Source organism: Crotalus tigris, unplaced genomic scaffold (assembly GCF_016545835.1).
Source record: "Crotalus tigris isolate CLP2741 ecotype Arizona unplaced genomic scaffold, ASM1654583v1 scf7180000017801.1383879, whole genome shotgun sequence".
Taxonomy (NCBI): Eukaryota; Metazoa; Chordata; class Lepidosauria; order Squamata; family Viperidae; genus Crotalus; species Crotalus tigris.
The window spans coordinates 72,115-90,247 of NW_024096646.1; the positions used below are offsets into that span (position 1 = coordinate 72,115).

Sequence of the window (18,133 nt, forward strand, 5' to 3'; positions counted from 1 at the left end):
AGCTAGGAGGTTTTGTTCAGGAACATTTTTTTTTAAAAAAGGGTCAATTAAGGAATATTAAAGAAACATCTATAACTTGAAGAGAAACTCACCTGGAGGAGGCTGGATGGGAGTTGCTGGAAGGAGAAAAAGAGCCAATCAGGACCCTTCATGGGCTGGAGGACACATGGGGTCCCCTTCCCCATCGATAACCCATAATAGGTTGCAAGATGTTGACTTATACAGTAGACCCTCAAAGAACAGAATTTCCCAAGCAAATCTCCAAGGGGGCCTCCTTGCCAACTGCTAAGCTTGCTGAGAGGCCTCCCCTGGATGGTCCCCTCCCCACAATCTCTCATCCAGCCCCCCAGACTCACCTTTCTTGCTCTTCAGGTGGAGGGAGAGCCCCATGGCAAAGAAGATCACCCCGATCACGGCTGCCACGATCCCCGTCCAGAGTTTGCTCTTGGCAGAGTTGGAGGATCGGGGCTCTGGGGATGGAGAAGGAGCCTCACTGAGTAGGAAGATCAGGGCCAGCTTCCCCCCCAGGAGGGTCCATCCCAGTTCCCCCCACAGGGAGGGTCTCTCCCCCCTTCTCAGGGCAGGAGGGGGTCCCCAGAGCAGGAGGGGAGGGAGGGGAGTGGCTCACCCCACTGGACGGTGATGGGGGCCTCCAGGCTGGCATGCTCCACCTGGCAGGTGTAGATGTCTCCACGCTGGGGCTGGGTCTCCAGCATCACATGGAGCTGGTAGGTCCAGTCTCCATTCTGGAGCTCCTCCCCGAAGGCCACGCCCTCCTCCTCCGGCCGCCCGTTCTTCAGCCACCGGACCTCAATCTCCACAGGGTAGAAGCCCCTCACGATGCAGAGGAGCATGGTGTGGGGGGAAGCGGGGTCCAGCTTGGTGGGGGAGATGGAGACGGTGGGCTTGGCTGGAGGGGAGGAGGGGGAGGGGGAGAAGGGACATGGGGGGGGAGACACAAGAGGGGCCAGAACAGGAGACCAAGTTGGTTAGTTCAGGCCAAGAGCCCTTTTCAGTCCTGAAAATAGTATTTGTTTTAAGTCATTTCCAAAGCAAATTGCAGCAAGAAATTAAACAGGATCCTGAATGATGGAAAAACATAAATCGTTCCTGGTTGGGATCAGTTTCCATCATCAAATTGCACAAGTGCAACAGAAATAAATACTGGAAACACCCCGGAATGGAAGGAATTTCCTGCCAGATTTGGGGGAGACAGAAAGAGACCCAGAAGACGGGGAAGACACACAGCATGCTTTGGAGAATTGCAGGGATCCCATTCAAAAGAAAACCACATTTTTTAAAAATAGGTAGAATACCGGAACATTTATTTATTTATTAAAAACTTTTGCCACCATCTCATGATAAAATGACTCTAGGCAGCTTACAGCAGGGCTTTTCAACTGGTGGTACATGTACCACCTGTGGTACATGAGCACATGACAGATGGTATGCTGCCCTGCCCAGCCAAGTGTAGTGGGAAAGGGAATGAGCCAGTGCAGGCAAGGACTTACTGTGAGAGAGTCCTCTGGACCTGCAGAGTGGCTGGGGCGAGGCAAAGGCCCCAGGCTCACTTCCGGCTCATCCCCCTCCCCCATGAGAAAGGAAGAGGAGGGGGCAGAGACAGGAGAGGCTATAAAAGGAGGCAGTTTGGGTCGGGAGAAGGAGAGAGAGAAAAAGAAGCAGCCTTGGGAGGAGGAGGAGTCAGCTCTAGCTGCACAGAATGGAAAGAAGGAGGAGGGTGGGGGAGAGGAGAGGAGATCAAGCAGGCCTGCCACAAGTGGATCTACAACTTCAGGGGCAGCCACCTGTGCTGGCAGCAACCAAGAGGCAAGGAACGTAGGGAGGAGGGGTTGCTCTCCATGAGGAATGAAGAAAGGCAGCAATGAAGAAAGGCAGCAATGAAAAAAGGCAGCAATGAAGAAAGGCAGCACTGGCTGGAGGTGAGGCAAGGAGGGAGATGGAGAGTGGAAGGATTCTTTTTTTATTATTGAAGATTTTTAAAATTTTACAATAAAAACCCCTTCCCCAATCCCTCCCAACCCACCCCAAAACCCTTCCCCGTTCTTCCCAGAGCTAAATACAGGCTTAACTAGATCTTAAAAGAAAAAAAGTTTTAAACTCAAATAAACCTTAAGCAAATATAATTACACTCAATAAACAAATTGTAAAGTACTTTAACTCCATTATATATAAAAAATAAAAAGAGGAAAAAAAGAGAAAATAAAAAAATTAAAGAATAATAACAATTACACTTCTAAATAATATCTTAGACTTATATAAATTATTCAAAAGCTAGATAATATTTTCTTATATCATACTTATATTGTATAAAATTTATCCATCTTTTCCACACCAAAAGATACTTCTCTTGTGATTGATCTTTCAAGAGTGGAAGGATTCTTATATGCTTTGGTGACTTTGAAGTTCTGGGATTTGTGCAATGGGGGCTTTGTGTTCTTAAGGAGTGTTTGGCAATTTCTATTTGGCTGATGGCTGATGTCTCATGTTAGCTTCTACAGCTCTGCTATTTTTAGGTGTAAGTTTTGCTGCAAGGGATTTTGAAGTATTTTTCTCCTGAATGGATTTTGCATGTAGCATTCCTTTACTTACGAATGGAGCCATTTGGGGAGGCTGCCTTAGCCGGCAGTTTGGGTCGGAAGAAGGAGAGAGAGAAAAAGAAGCAGCCTTGGGAGGAGGAGGAGTCAGCTCTAGCTGCACAGAATGGAAAGAAGGAGGAGGGTGGAGGAGAGGAGAGGAGATCAAGCAGGCCTGTCACAAGTGGATCTACAACCTCTGTGGCAGCCACCTGTGCTGGCAGCAACCAAGAGGCAAGGAACATAAGGGGGAAGGGTTGCCCTCCACGAGGAATGAAGAAAGACAGCAATGAAGAAAGGTAGCACCGGCTGTAGGGAGATGGAGAGTGGAAGGATTCTTATGTGCTTTTGTGACTTTGAAGTTCTGAGATTTGTGCAATGTGGGCTTTGTGTTCTTAAGGAGTGTTTGGCAATTTCTATTTGGCTGATGTCTCCTGTTAGCTTCTATTGCTCTGCTATTGTTAGCTGTAAGTTTTGCTGCAAGGGATTTTGAAGTATTTTTCTCCTGAATGGATTTTGCCTGTAGCATTCCTTTACTTACAAATGGAGCCAATTGGGGAGGCTGTCTTAGCCAGCAGCCATACTTATTACATTTTTTTTTCTTCCTTAAGTGCCCACTGGGCTCCTTAACTTTCCTTTCTAGCCAGTAGCTAATTCTTAAAGGGGAATGTGCCTTTTTAAGCTAGTTCCCTCAATGGCTTTTCTGTCTCTGGAGGCTTTTCCTTGTTCAATGAATATATGAAAGAAGGGAAACGGGGGGGGGGGTCAAATTCTTCCTTCAGAAGGAGATGGGAATGAGAAAGAGGGAGGCAGGGAAGGAGGGAGGGAGGGAAGGAAGTTCCGCCTTACAACTTGGCCACCAGCAGCCCTGCCAATGGCTTTGCTTGTCAAGAGGTTGCAGAAGGGGATCACATGACCCTGGGACACTGTGACCATCATAAATATGAATCCATTGCCAAGCATCCAAATATAAATCACATGACCCTGGATCTGCTGCAATGGCCATAAGTGTGAAAAATGGTCATGTCATTTCAGTGCAATTGCAACTTTGAACAGGGTTTTCTTTTTTTGGTCATCAAGTGTTTGACACCTTGCTAGGTGGTACTCAAATATTGCCATATCCTAAAAGTGGTACAGTCAGTGAAAAGGTTGAAAAGCCCTGGCTTACAGCATTAAAACATTAAAATCCTAACAGATAAATATTTGTATAGCAATCAAAATGGAATTCCCAGTCAAGATAAAATTATAGTTAAAAGATGGGGAGGAACAGGAGGTGTGAGGGGGGAGGGGGGATTGCCTCTGAATTCAACAACTACCTCCAGTGTGAGGCTTCCCATTAGGACCCCCTGATTTTGACCCAAATTTCACCTAATATGTGCTTGAACCTTTGTTTTTTCCTGCCTAGGTGTAAGACTTTGCTTTTGTCCACACTGAAACTCATTTCGTTGGATAGGATCCCTTGTTCAAGTCTGTCCAGATCTTTTTGGTCCTGAGTTTGTCTTCTGGGGTGTTGGCTGCTTCTGCCAGTTTGGTGTCCTCTGTGAATTTGATGAGTTCCCCTTCAATTCCCTCCTTTGAGTCAGTGATGAAGATGTTGAAGAGTTTATTAGGCCTCAGACGGAGCCTTGTGATTCCCCACTGCTCCCTTCCCTCCATGCGGATGTGGCGCCTTTGAGGGCTACTCTCTGAGTAAGGCTTGTCAGCCAGCTGCAGATCCATCTGGGGGTGATGTTGTCTAGTCCACAGGAAGAAGGTTGGGGTCTCCTCTGTCGGATGCCTGGCTGAGGTCCAAGGATGCTCCGTCTACAGGAAAGGAGCCCTAATGGGGAGCAGCCATTTTCTCCCCATAATTGCTGGAATCCTCTTGAGGAAGAGCTTCTTCCCCCCCTCCCCCGAAGACTGACAGACCCCGAGTCCCCCTTGCGGAGCAGGAGGGACGGAGGAGCTTTTGGGGGATCTCAGGGTCTCCCTTGTGCTGAGGAGAATCCTTCCTGGGGGGCCTTTGGGGAGATTCAAAGGGAGACCCCCACAGACCATCCTCTCCCTGCCATTTCCCCTGGGGAAGGAGGTGGGGAGGGGTCCCACCCTCCTACCTGGGATGGGGGGGCAGGGAGGGGTCTAGGACAACTCAGCCAACTCAACGTGGCACAAAAGTTACACAATATGGAAGAAATGGAGAAAGAGAATCAGGAAAGGAAGGAGGCCGAGGGAGGAGAAAAATGAAATGTGAAGGACAAAAATTTAAAAAATATTTTAGAAATTATTTTAAATAATTGAATAAAATTGTTGAACTGTCCTGCAGTGAGTTGCCCCATTCCCAGACAGGGGTGGAGGGCGGAAATGATGGATCTTACCCCCCTGCCTGGGATGGGGGGGCAGGGAGGGTCTAGGTCTAGGCTCAGGGCTTTGCTTGGGGGGCACAGAGGAGAGGCCAGCCGTGGGGCCGGTCAGCCTCCTGAGCCCTCCCCCCTGTAAAATTAAAATCCATGATAAAAATTCATTATCATTCCTGCCTTTTAAATCTTAAATTGTATAGACTATTTTGGTGGTTTTATATTTTATGTGTATACACGCAAAGTTCCTCTGAGAGAGAAAGAGATGGTTTTAAAAGTTGATAAGTAAATCAATAAAGAAATATTATTGATTTATTAATATAAAATATTATATTGAAATGTTATATGGGATATAGATTATATTGAAATATATCTATATCCTGGGCAAAGGAGAGACCTTGCTGGATTCCTTCTCCCCCCCCCCCGAGAAAAATTCTGGAAAGAAGTTTTTCGGGCAGGGGAATCTTTAGATCTTGGGAAGAGAAGGAAGATGATGGGACCGATAGGAACGAGAGGAATCTGTTTCTTCCCTTTGGCATGTTTCATGGTCATCCTTGTAGAATTTCAAACTTTTTAACAGAAATTTATTTTTAAACTTATTTTTTATACCTTTTTATTTATTTATTTTTTATTTAGGGGTGATGTTATATCCTACCCTATCCAGAGGTCCACTTTGAGGTGGGTGAAGGGATTAGGAGTCTCAATAAATAGCAATAAATACCAATGAATAAATTTCATAGATCGGAGGGCATAGAATACATCAGGGGCAAATCTTTCTCCGGGAGAGTCCTAAGACATGAAATGAAAAGGGGGGTGTCCTGGCATCCCCCTCCCCCACTCACCTCTCCGGCCAATCAAGGGGCCGCCCTGGAGAGCCTCGTAGTTGCTTCGGCAGAAGCGATTCACTCTGGCCTTCCAGTACTGGAGGAGGCGCTTATCCCTGTTGAAAGCCTCCGCATCCACCTCCCCCAGCGCCGTGACGGCCTCGAACTCCCCGCGGGCGCTGTCGAAGCGGAGATACTCCTGTCAGTCATAGATGTACCTGTTCAGGAGCCTCACCCACCGCGTCCCATTGAGGAAGCAGCACTCGGCCTTCGCCTGGTACAGGAAATGGGCTGCAGAGAGGAAGAAGAGGGTCAGGAGGGACTCCAGGGCCCATGGTTCCCAGCCTCTCCTCGAGGAGGGACACAGGCTTGTCAGAGGAGGGGAGACCTGCCGCAAGAGACTGCCAGAAGGCGCCACCTGGAGGAGGGATGGGGAACTGTCGGTCCCAGCGGGATTCCCTGTTAGTGGGGGTCGGGGGAGGGGAGGAAAATGAGGAAGGGGGGGAAAGAGGTTTCTGAGGGACCGCCTCCTTCTCCCGAGGGTGGAGAAAGGCAGACAGAAGTTCAGCTGGTCCAGCACTCGGCCTAACTCTGCAGGGAACGCTGGATCCAGGTGGGGCTTCTTTTGTTGTTGTTAATTGCGAAGTCGTGTCCGACCCATCGCGACCCCATGGACAACGTTCCTCCAGGTCTTCCTGTCCTCTACCATCTTCTGGAGTCCATTTAAGTTCACACCTACTGCTTCAGGGACTCCATCCAGCCACCTCATTCTCTGTCGTCCCCTTCTTCTCTTGCCCTCAATCTTTTCCAGCATTAGGCCCTTCTCCAGGGAGTCCTTCTTCACAAGTATTTGAGTTTCAACTTCAGGTCTTGCCTTCTACAGAGCAGTCGAGGTTTTGATCCGGCTTCTAGGACTGACCGTTTTGAACGCCTTGGCAGTCCAAGGGACTCGCAGGTAGTCTTCTTCAGCACCAGAGTTCAAAGGCCTCAATTCTTTGGCGCTCAGCCTTTCTTATGGTCCAAATTTCACAGCCATACATGCAACTGGGAAAGCCATGGCCTGGACTATACGCACTTTTGTTGGCAGGGTGATGTCTCTGCTTTTTAGTATGCTGTCTAGATTTGCCATAGCTTTCCTCCCCAAGAGCAAGCGTCTTTTAATTTCTTGGCTGCAGTCCCCCATCTGAGGTGATCTTGGAGCCCAGAAAAATAAAATCTGTCACTACCTCCATTTCTTCCCCATCTATTTGCCAGGAATTGAGAGGGCCAGATGCCATGATTTTGGTTTTCTTAATGTTGAGTTTCAAGCCCACTTTTGCACTCTCCTTCTTCATCCACATCAAGAGGCTCTTTAGTTCCTCTTCACTTTCTGCCATAGAGTGTAATCTCTGCATATCTTAGGTGGTTTGATATGTCTCCCGTCAATCTTAATTCCTTTCCAACTTTGATTCATTCTAGCCCTGCCTTTCTCATGATGTGCTCTGCATATAAGTTAAATAGGCAGGGCGACAGTATACAGCCTTGCCGGACTCGTTTTCCAATTTTGAACCAATCAGTGGTTCCGTGTCCAGTTCTCACTGTTGCTTCTTGACCGCATATAGGTTTCTCAAGAGACAAATGAGATGGTCTGGTACTCCCATCTCCTTAAGAACTTGCCACAATTTGTTGTGATCCACACAATCAAAGGCTTTTGCATAGTCAATGAAGCAGAAGTAGATGTTTTTCTGGAACTCCCTAGCTTTCTCCATGATCCAGCGTATGTTGGCAATTTGATCTCTAGTTCCTCTGCCTCTTCGAAATCCTGCCTGTACTTCTGGTAGTTCTCGATCCACATATTGCTGGAGTCTAGCTTGTAGGATTTTAAGTATAACTTTACTAGCATGTGAAATGAGTGCAATGGTGCGATAGTTTGAACATTCTTTGGCATTGCCTTTCTTTGGAATTGGAATGTAAACTGACCTTTTCCAATCCTGTGGCCACTGTTGAGTTTTCCAAATTTGCTGGCAAATGAGTGTAGCACTTTTACTGCATCGTCTTTTAAGATTTTGAATAGCTCAGCTGGAATACTGTCACCTCCACTAGCTTTGTTGTTGCTCAGATTTTCTAAGGCCCATTTCACTTCACATTCTAGGATGTCTGGTTCGAGGTCAGTGACCATCTCATTGTGGTTATCTGGGACGTTAAGCTCATTCTGGTATAGTTCTTCTGTGTAGTTTTGCCATCTCTTCTTAATCTCTTCTGCCTCTGTTAAGTCCCTGCCATTTTGGTCCTTTATCATGCCCATCTTTGCATGAAACATTCCCTTCATATCTCCAATTTTCTTGAAGAGATCTCTGGTCCTCCCTATTCTGTTGTTTTCTTCTATTTCTTTGCACTGTTCATTTAAGAAGGCATTCTTATCTCTTCTAGCTACTCTCTGGAAGTCTGCATTCAATTGGGTGTATCTTTCTCTTTCTCCTTTGCCTTTTGCTTCCCTTCTTTCCTCAGCTATTTGCAAAGCTTCCTCAGACAGCCATTTTGCTTTCTTGCATTTCTTTTTCTTTGGGATGGTTTTAGTTGCTACCTCTTGTACAATGTTGCGAACTTCCATCCATAGTTCTTCAGGCACTCTGTCTATCAGATCTAATTCCTTAAATCTATGTGTCACCTCTACTGTATATTCATTAGGAATATGATTTAGTTCATACCTGAGTGGCCTAGTGCTTTTCCCTACTTTTTTCAATTTAACCCTAAATTTTGCAACAAGAAGTTCATGATCTGAGCCACAGTCAGCTCCTGGTCTTGTTTTTACTGACTGTATAGAGCTTCTCCATCTTTGGCTGCAGAGCACATAGTCAATCTGATTTCTATGTTGACCGTCTGGTGATGTCCATGTGTAGAGCCGTCTCTTGGGTTGTTGGAAAAGAGTGTTTGTTATGACCATTGTATTCTCTTGACAAAATTCTATCAGCCTGGGCCCTGCTTCATTTTGTACCCCAAGGCCAAACTTGCCTGTTATTCTGGTTATCTTTTGGCTTCCTACCTTAGCACTCCAATCCCCCATGATGATAAGGACATCATTTTTTGGTGTTAATTCTATAAGGTGCTGTAGGGCTTCATAGAACCGGTCAAGTTCATCCTCTTCAGCACCAGTGGTTGGGGCATAGATTTGGACTATTGTGATATTGAATGGTTTGCCTTGGATTCGAATTGAGATCATTCTGTCATTTTGGGGATTGTATCCCAGTATTGCTTTTCCTATTCTTTTATTGACTATGAAGGCTACTCCATTTCTTCTGAGGGATTCTTGCCCACATTAGTATACCTGATGGTCATCTGAGTTAAATTCACCCATTCCTGTTCATTTTAGTTCGCTGATTCCTAAGATGTCGATGTTCAGTCTTGTCATCTCTTTTTTGACTACGTCTAGCTTGCCTTGATTCATGGATCTTACATTCCAGGTTCCTATGGAGAAAAAATCTTTACAGCATCGGACTTTCCTTTCACCACCAGATATATCCACAGCTGAGCGTCCTTTCGGCTTTGGACCAGTCGCTTCATTCTTTCTGGCGCTACTAGTACTAGCCCTCTGCTATTCCCCAGTAGCATATTGGACACCTTCCGACCTGAGGGGCTCATCTTCCAGCGTCATATCTTTTTTCCTTTTAGTACTGTCCATGGGGTTTTCATGGCAAAGATAGAATAATAATAATAATAATAATAATAATAATAAAATAATAATAAGGCGGCCTTATTAGGAACTGCTTCCATCCTGCGACTATATCTGTAATACCATCAAACATCCACATCTGCCTATCCCAGGTCCTGGGTAAGGACTCGATAGGTAGACAAAATCCCAAATCCAGTCTGAACATCTGGCTGACTGTGCAATGATCAATAATAATAATAATAATAATAATAATAATAATAATAATAATAATAATAATAATAATAATAGTAAAGTTGGAAGGGACCTTGGAGGTCATCTAGACTAACCCCCTGCTCAGGCAGGAAACCCAACACCATTTTGGACAAATGGCTTTCCAGTCTCTTCTAACAACTTCCAGTGTTGGAGCATTTACTGCTTTGGAGGCAGTCTTGTTCGACCTGATAATTGTGACCACTGTCAGGAAGTTTTCTCCGTAGTCTAGGTTGCCTTTCTCCTTGATTAGTTGCCAACCATTGCTCTTGTCCTGCCCTTCAGGTGCTTTGGAAAATAGCGTGATTCCCTTCTGTATGCAGCCACTGAGATATTGGAATACTGCATCTATGTCCCCCCTGTCCTTTACTTCGTTAAACTAGACATACCCAATTCCAGCAACCGTTCCTTATATGTTTTAGCCTCCAGTCCCCTAATCATTTTTGTTGCTCTTCTCTGTACTCTTTTAGAGTCTCAACATCTTTTTTTACATCATGGTGACCAAAACTGGATGCAGTATTCCAAGTGTGGCCTTACCAAGGCATTGTAAAGTGGTATTAATACTTTACGTGATCTTGATTCTATCCCTCTGTTAATGCAGACTAGCACTGTGTTGGTTTTTTTTGGCAGCTGCAGCACACTGCTGGCTCATATTTAAATGATTGTCCACTAGGACTTCGAGATCCCTCTCACAGTTACTACTATTGAGCATGTGCCACCTAGTTGTACTTGCTGCTTGGTTTTTCTTGCTAAATGTTAGACCTTGTTTTTTTCACAGTTGAATTTTCATTTTGTTAGATAGTGCCCAGTGTTTAAGTCTGTCCAGATCCTCCTGTATCCTAAGCCTGTCTTCTGGAGTGTTGGCTAGTCCTGCCAGCTTGGTGTTGTCTACAAATTTGATGAGTTCCCCATCTATCCCTTCGTCCAAATCGTTGATGAAGATGTTGAAGAGCACTGGGCCCAGAACAGAGCCCTGGGGCACCCCACTATACACTTCCCTCCAAATAGATGCAGTTCCATTGAGAACCACACGCTGAGTATGGCTGGTCAGCCAGCTACGGATCCATCTGGTGGTGATTCTGTCTACCCCACATTTTTCTATCTTATCAAGTAGTAGGTTGTGATCTACTTTATCAAATGCCTTACTGAAGTCCAAGTTAATTATGTCTACAGCATTCCTCTGATCCACTAATTTTGTCAGTTGGTCAAAGAATGCAATAAGATTTGTCTGGCATGATCTATTTTTGATAAACCCATGTTGGCTTTTAGTAATGACTTTGTTTGCCTCTAGGCGTTCGTTGATTCGTTGTTTGATTATCTTTTCCAGGATCTTCCCAGGTATTGAGGTCAGGCTGATAGGTCTGTAATTTCCTGGATCCATTTTTTTCCCTTTTTTGAGGATGGGAACTACATCAGCTCTTTTCCAATCTTCTGGTAGTTCCCCTGTATTCCAGGATCTTTGAAAAATATAGTTCAGTGGTTCCGATATCACATCTGCCAGTTCCTTGAGAACTCTGGGATGTAATCCATCTGGTCCTGGCGATTTGAACTAATCTAGGCTGGACAGGTGCTCACTAACCATTTTCTTGCCTATCTTAATTTGTGTTTCTGTTTTGTTTTTTATGGCACTATTTTTGATAGGTTGGTCTGTTTTGTCCCTTTGTGTAAAGACAGATGCAAAAAATGAGTTAAATAGTTCTGCTTTCTCCCTGTTGCTTGTCACCTTCTTGCCACTTCCACCCACTAATGGACCAATCATTTACTTCACTTTTTTCTTGTTTTTTACATGTTGAAAGAAGCTTTTTTTGTTATTTTTGACTTTGGTCGCAAGCCTTAGTTCATTTTGAGCCTTGGCTTTCCTCACTTCATCTTTGCAGGCTCGGGCTATTTGCTGATATTCTACTGGAGTGGTTTGCCATTTCCTTCTCCAGTGGATCACATTTTGTCAGAACTCTCTGCTATGACCTGTCCGTCTTGGGTGGCCCTGCACGGCATAGCTTATAGCTTCATTGAGTTCCGCAAGCCCCTTCACCACGACAAGGCAGTAATCCATAAAGGGGTTTTTATCATTATAGTTCCACAAATTAGCTATCATATCTAATAATAAAAAAGCATAGGAAAAATAGAAAAAAATAATAGAAAGAAACAAAAAGAAACCAAGAAAAAGAAAGAGAAAAGGAAGATCTATTATTCCAAAAAATATATTCTTACTATATTTCAATATTAAATTCTAAATCTTATCCTAAAAACACCTTTTAAAAATCCAAATCCAAATCAATCCACATCTCTATAAAGCCATTGCAACCCATAAATGTAATCTTAAATTCTTATTCTAACTTTCTTTCTGTTCCAAACAGGTTTCCATAGTAAGGCCTCTAAGTCCGCAAATAAACTTCCCTCCATTTCTTGCCGTAACGCATAAATCAGGGGAGAATCTCCCATTGACCATTTTAATAGGCTAGTGAAAAAGTTGTAGCGATTCTCAATAGCTCATGGTTGAACATCCATCTTCATCTTTTTTAAAGTTGCATCTAGTTTAATTACAGTCATTTTTGAATCATCCAAAGTCTCAATAGATTGTCTATAAAATAATGTAGTCTCTTCTTTAATATTATTTTGCTCTCCTCCTATTGGTTTTTTATCTGTCAGGTAATCAGTTGGAGTCTGGAGATCAGCTTGCCCTTCTGGGGTAACATCCTTAGTTTCTGTGCTAAAAGTCATTTGTTCATTAGCATCAAAAAAATTTTCCGGTGTAGGTTGGTAGTCCTGATGTAAGTTTAATTCCTCCATCTCAGTAAATTGTGGATAAGGTTGAAGACGGGTCTCTTGAGTATATACCCCTTCTGCTGTTTCTTGGCTTACAAAGTGCTCACTTACACCTTGCGCTTTGATTTGTCGTTGACAAATAATCTTTTTTGTATAGGCAATTATTTGTTCAGTATTTTCAAGAATTTTGTCCAACATATACTTGTAATTGAAATCTGGACAGAGTTTCTCCATTTCAGTAGTATATAAAGCCATTATTCTTTTGGTGGTTATCCAGTATCAATATCCGCTTCCACCCAGCTATACAGCTTCTTTATCTTTCCCTTTTGAGATAATTTGAAGGTCAAAGTCAGACTCATAGTCCAAAGAAAGGAAATAACAATTGCAGTAAATAATTTCACCATAAGATGTCCCCAAAGTGTTAACCAGTTGTTCAGTCTTTCCAGACCCCCAATAAAAATATTTTCTTTCCTCTTTTCCTTTATTCCTTCTTTTCTTTAGTTATAAAAATAGTAGAAAATAGAAAAAAAATCTCCAAAATGCTAGCATATTAAGTTTCTATAACAGGGATTTTAGGACTCCCAAATATTCAAAAATAAAATCAACCATTAAAAAAGTTAAAATTAATTTTTCTTTTGTTCCAAGGCTTTTCTTCCCCCACCAACAAAGCTGCTTTAAAAAGATAGGGAAATGATTCCAAAGGCTTTTCACAGGAGTAAATAGGAAAGGGAGAGGCAAGGAAAGCTCTCACCGAATCTTCCATGGTGGTTCTATTTCACTTAGATGTTCTTGTGGCTTATGGCTGGTGCAGCTAAGTGATCAGCCATTTTACTGACCGATCTTTACTCCATCGGCCCAAAGGAGCTTGCTTGGACTGCAGAGGCCACCGCTGCCCCTCTGCAGTCAAACAGGCAGCCTCCTCAACGGTGGTCGCCCCTCCAGGGCGACTTTTGACCCAATCAATGGTCTACCGACGGGGGAAACTCGGCTGGCAAAGAGACGAGTCTCTTCACACAACCGCAGCGCTGAGACCCAGAACCGGAAGCCCAAAACCTATTAATTTTGATGGAAGAAATAACATATTTAATATGAAGGGATTTTTGTCAGAAATTGCATCATTTACTCTATGCTTATTTCAGAGAAAAATGAATACATTTTAAAATTGTATTTCCATTACCTTAAAAAGTAAACTTAAGAGTTCTTATATTACTATTTATTTCTCATATTTATTATTTTTACAAAAAACCTATCCAACACACCTTCCTTCTCCTATTTTCCTCACAACAACCCTGTAAGGTAAGTTGGGCTGAGAGTGAGAGACTGACACAAGGTCATCCAGCTGGTTTTCATGGCTAAGGTAGGACTTGAACTCAAGGTCTCCCGCTTTTTAGCCTAGTGCCTTAACCACTAGACCAAACTGGCTTTCATCGACAAAACTAAATTGTGGAGGAATGGTATATTATGTCATTTACTCAAGATCTTTTTGCTTGCTTTCCCTACAGTAAACCCTGTGCTTATATTCTACAAAATAACAACCTATCATTCTCTTACTTGTATGACAAATTAAATTGAGACACCTTTTATGTACTGTAGAATGCTGAGAATGTCCACTGAACAGGATTAGGAGCTTTTTTTTTTTTTAGGGTTCTTAAGGATAAATGTGTCTTAAGTTGATATCAGATAGGAACACTACTTATACCTGTCAAATCCACCACTCTCCTTATTGAATTGACAGTAATTCCTATAGACGTCTGTTTCCCATTGGTAGTGTATACCAGACATGATCTAACAACTAACCATAGAACACTTTTTCCCTGCATTCAAAGGAGGTAAAGAAAGTATCTAATGATGGAAGCTAGCATGGTGTTAAATATACATTGAAAGTCCAATTCATGTCCACTTTATATCAGATATGTTCTCTGATGTGGGATTGATTTCACAGCCCTTTATCTGAATAAAACAATCCGGCTGAGATCTACATATATAGGTCTGATTGGGGTAAATTGTAGGGATGACTGGAAACATGATATTGCATTCCTTATTTATCCCTTTTTATTTGTTGTAATTTCACTTTTACATGTGGTTCTATTGTGTTGTGTTTTATGTTTCCTTCTGAATGTTTTATTTTGTATTTTGGTGTGGCCTATGGGCTAATCAGTAACAACAAAGGTTGGGAATGATTTAGGTAGAAATTCAGTAATTCAATCTGTGAATAGTCGAGTTTGACTTGAGTATGAAGCAGAAGTTTCTCTCGAAGATAACATGGTCTGGACAGAACATACATCAGTGCCCCCTAAGAGTAAACTTAGATTCCCTTATTGAGTTATTGAGATATCAGGAATGCCATCTCCCATGTCAAAAGGTTAATTTGGACCAGTATGATTAGTTAAAATGGAGAGACTTAAAACTGAAGGAGTAGAGGTAGGTCCTGGCTAGGGACAGATGACGTCTTTGAGGAACCCCGTACTTGTAGGTGGTTTCAAAAGTTAGCATCTCTTGACTATCCAGGAGGAAAACTCCCAGTGTGATGCTAGTATTACGGGAAATGTCCCATCACTGAAAGCTACTTAAGGGAAGACATAACCACTCTTTTCATCTAAGATATTACTCTGATTATTCTAATATTTGGTCAGTAAAATTACTTCTGGCACTTGGAGCACCAGTAAAAAATACCAAAGCCAAATTGATTCAGATCAACAAAAATAATAATAATTGATACAATTTTCATAAGGTTCCTCTAGGTGTAGCAGATTAAAAATCTAACTCAAATAAATATAAGTTATGCAGGGGACTTTTTTATCTCAAATTCATTGTTCTCATTTTGATGTATTATTTGTTTTCACAAGTGTTCTTGGTAAAGTTATGTTAGTCAAGAAATTTTGAAATTCTTTTTTTTTTCAAAACAATTTTTATTAGTTTTCTATTTTACACCAACACAGCTTGAGAACCCACATGGAAACATGGTGATTTATTCAAAAAAAAAAAGCAATAACATAATACATATATACCCAGTATTTCTTAAAATTTTCCCTCTCTATCTATATAGAATATTATAATCAAATTAATACATTTTCAAATGAATTCATTCATCCCTATATCTAACCATCAACTACATTAATCAATAAAAATTTTAATCTATAAAATTACATTTCTTAAGAACATTATAATCAAGTCAATATCTTTCTAAAACCAATTCATTCACTAATATAACATTTCATCCAAGCTATATAATTAAAAATAAACTAACATTCTCTGTCTATTTATATTATTATAGGCTTATTAAAACATTTCTAAAACAAATTTTCATTGAATATGTCACTTTATATGAATTTCATTAATCAATAAAAGTTTACAAACTCTTTATCCATCCCCAAAATCCTGTACTATGCTTTCTTAATTTTACAAATATTTAATCTTAAACTAATATATTCATTTACTATTCAGGTGCCCCAATTGTTTTTTTTTTATTTAAGCATTATTAACTCCAAAAATAAATTCTTCTCTTTTTCATCAATCTTCTGTTGTTTTTCACTATGTCTCCAAATCTCTAATAATTAATTCCATCATTTCCCATATTTCAGTTCTTTTCTCATTATACCATCTCTAATAATAAAAACATATAAAGCCCTTTTAACAAAATCCAAGTCCAACTCAATCCAAATCGCTGTAAGGCCTTTACCACATTACTATAATCAGATTTAATATTTGTATCTTATTCTGGGTTTCTTTCTAGTCCAAACAGGTTTCCATAACCAGGCCTCCGCCTGCCACACTATACACTCCAAAAAGAAAGCTCCCCTTATACATTTTGTTAAATTAGTATAAAAGTTGTAATTAATCTGAACGACTCGTAGCAGAACATCATTTCCCCTTTCTTTTAACATTAAGTAAATTTCACTTAAAATCCTTTCTTTTATATTGTGCTCTTTAATCACGTTTCTCTTCTTCCCATGTTTTTTTCTCTATCTCAAATTCAAATGGTATCTGCAAACCAACTTGTCCTTCTGAAACAAGATCGTCCAGTTCCTTATCATAAGTCCTTTGTCCATTGATATCAAATCTTTTTTCCAAAATCAATTGATTGTCCAACTGTGGATTTATTTCTTCCACCTCGATAAGCAGGGCACAAGCCTCTTGTGTATAAATTGATGTTTCAATTAGTCCTTGTCTTTTGCCTTGTCAAAACAAAGAAATCTCCTTTGAACAGGCAATTATCTTCTCCGTATTTTCCAAAATTTTGTCCAAAATATATTTATAAGTAATATCTACACCGGTTTCTTCCATTTTTATTATCTTTCAAATCCTTATCCTTTTAAAGGAGACTATATATAAAAAATGATCACAATACCCATCTCCTCCCAGTTTCCTTGCCTTTTTCCTTTGTACAAAATAAAGGCTTTTCCAGTGAAGAAAAGGTAACAAGTTCAATGAATAAATTTGTCAGAGTCAAAAAGTAACAGATGTTCAATCCTTCCAGACACCATAAAGGTAAAAGCAGACAGTATTCTCCAAATATTATAAAAAACTTTCTTGAGGCTCCCAATCTCTAAAGATAAAATCAACAATAAAACAAAAATAAATTTAATCCTTTGTGCTTCTCTTCCCCCATTTAAAAAGCCGCTTCACCAGAAAAGGGAGTAATTCCAAAGGGAAAAAAAAACTTTTCACAGGCATAAAGAAAATAGAGGTAAAAGGAAAGTCTCACCGAGTTCTCCACGGGGGTCTGTTTGCTTAGCTGATCTTGTGGCTTGCGGTTGGCGCAGAATTGCATTTTTAGGGCTGCTGGGGATGGTAGTCCAGTAAGGTCTGGAGACACACACAGATGCCCTCCGACGGTGAGGGAGGCAGGCCGGGCAGTGCAGGGGAGGCTCCAGCACGGCACGGAGGGCGGCCGGGGGTGGAGCATGGCCGGGCAACCAGGAGGTGTGGGGATTGGCTCAGCGCCGCAGCTCAGCTCACCTTAGCCAGCAGCAGCAGCAGCAGCGCGTTGCCCGAGCAGGGCGGGAAGAGAGGGGGTGGTGGTGGTGGCAAATCATGAAAGCAGCGTCCACACATTCAGGGTGCAAATGACTTGGACCATTTGGCTCCCCCACCCCTTTATTTACTGATCTGCCACAAGCTTGTGCAAACAAGCCCCAAGGAGTTCTGAATGAGCGGTCGTTTAAAAAAAAAAGCTTTCAGCAATGAGGCAGAAAGGGAAACTCACTCACGGCTCTTTTTTTTCCCTTTCTCGGCGACTGGGAAGGCAGTCTCTTTCCTCTCTCTTTCTTTCCTCTTTCTCTTTCTCTGTTTCCTCCCTCTTTCTCTTTCTCTCTCTCTTTCCTTTCTTTTCCTCTGTTTCTCTCTCTTTCTTTCTCTCTCTTATGGCAGTATCATCAGGAGTCCCCACCGCCCCTGGCCTCTGCGCGTCCTCAGCCGAACAGGCGGGGAGGGGGAGGATGGGAGGCAGCAGCTCCGACGGCAGCGGCAGCGACAGGGCAGCATTATCGGGGTCCCTGCCGCCCCTGGCCTGGCCGCCATCCCCACTGGGACTCCGCGCTCCCCGGCCTCACCCTCCGCCCATCTATGGAACCGCGGTGGAGGCAGTGCCTGCCTGAGCCACCTGGGGGGGCAGCAGGAGGCAGGAGAGGAGGAGGGTGAGGAAGCAGTTGCCCTAGCCAGGACTCCATGCTGCCCAGCTTCACCCTTCGCCCATCCAATGGAGCTGTGGTGGGGGCT

General features: G+C 42.6%; 2 protein-coding genes across 2 annotated transcripts in view; both read right to left on the reverse strand.

Annotated features, from left to right (window-relative positions):
* LOC120307691 (DLA class II histocompatibility antigen, DR-1 beta chain-like) overlaps positions 1–18,133 on the reverse strand; it is a 24,059-nt gene continuing 5,926 nt past the window's right edge. Inside the window, exons 2-5 of the mRNA XM_039342695.1 lie at positions 5,770–5,950; positions 629–910; positions 357–470; positions 1–116 (exon numbers count right to left, since the gene is read on the reverse strand). Of these exons, the coding sequence (XP_039198629.1) occupies positions 70–116; positions 357–470; positions 629–910; positions 5,770–5,950 (624 nt within the window). The 3' untranslated portion in view covers positions 1–69. The remainder of the gene's footprint in view (positions 117–356; positions 471–628; positions 911–5,769; positions 5,951–18,133) is intronic.
* Positions 15,648–18,133, reverse strand: part of LOC120307685 (solute carrier family 35 member E3-like) — an 18,588-nt gene continuing 16,102 nt past the window's right edge. The window contains exon 5 of the mRNA XM_039342678.1: positions 15,648–16,961. The gene's annotated coding sequence lies outside the window, so the exon portion shown is untranslated. The remainder of the gene's footprint in view (positions 16,962–18,133) is intronic.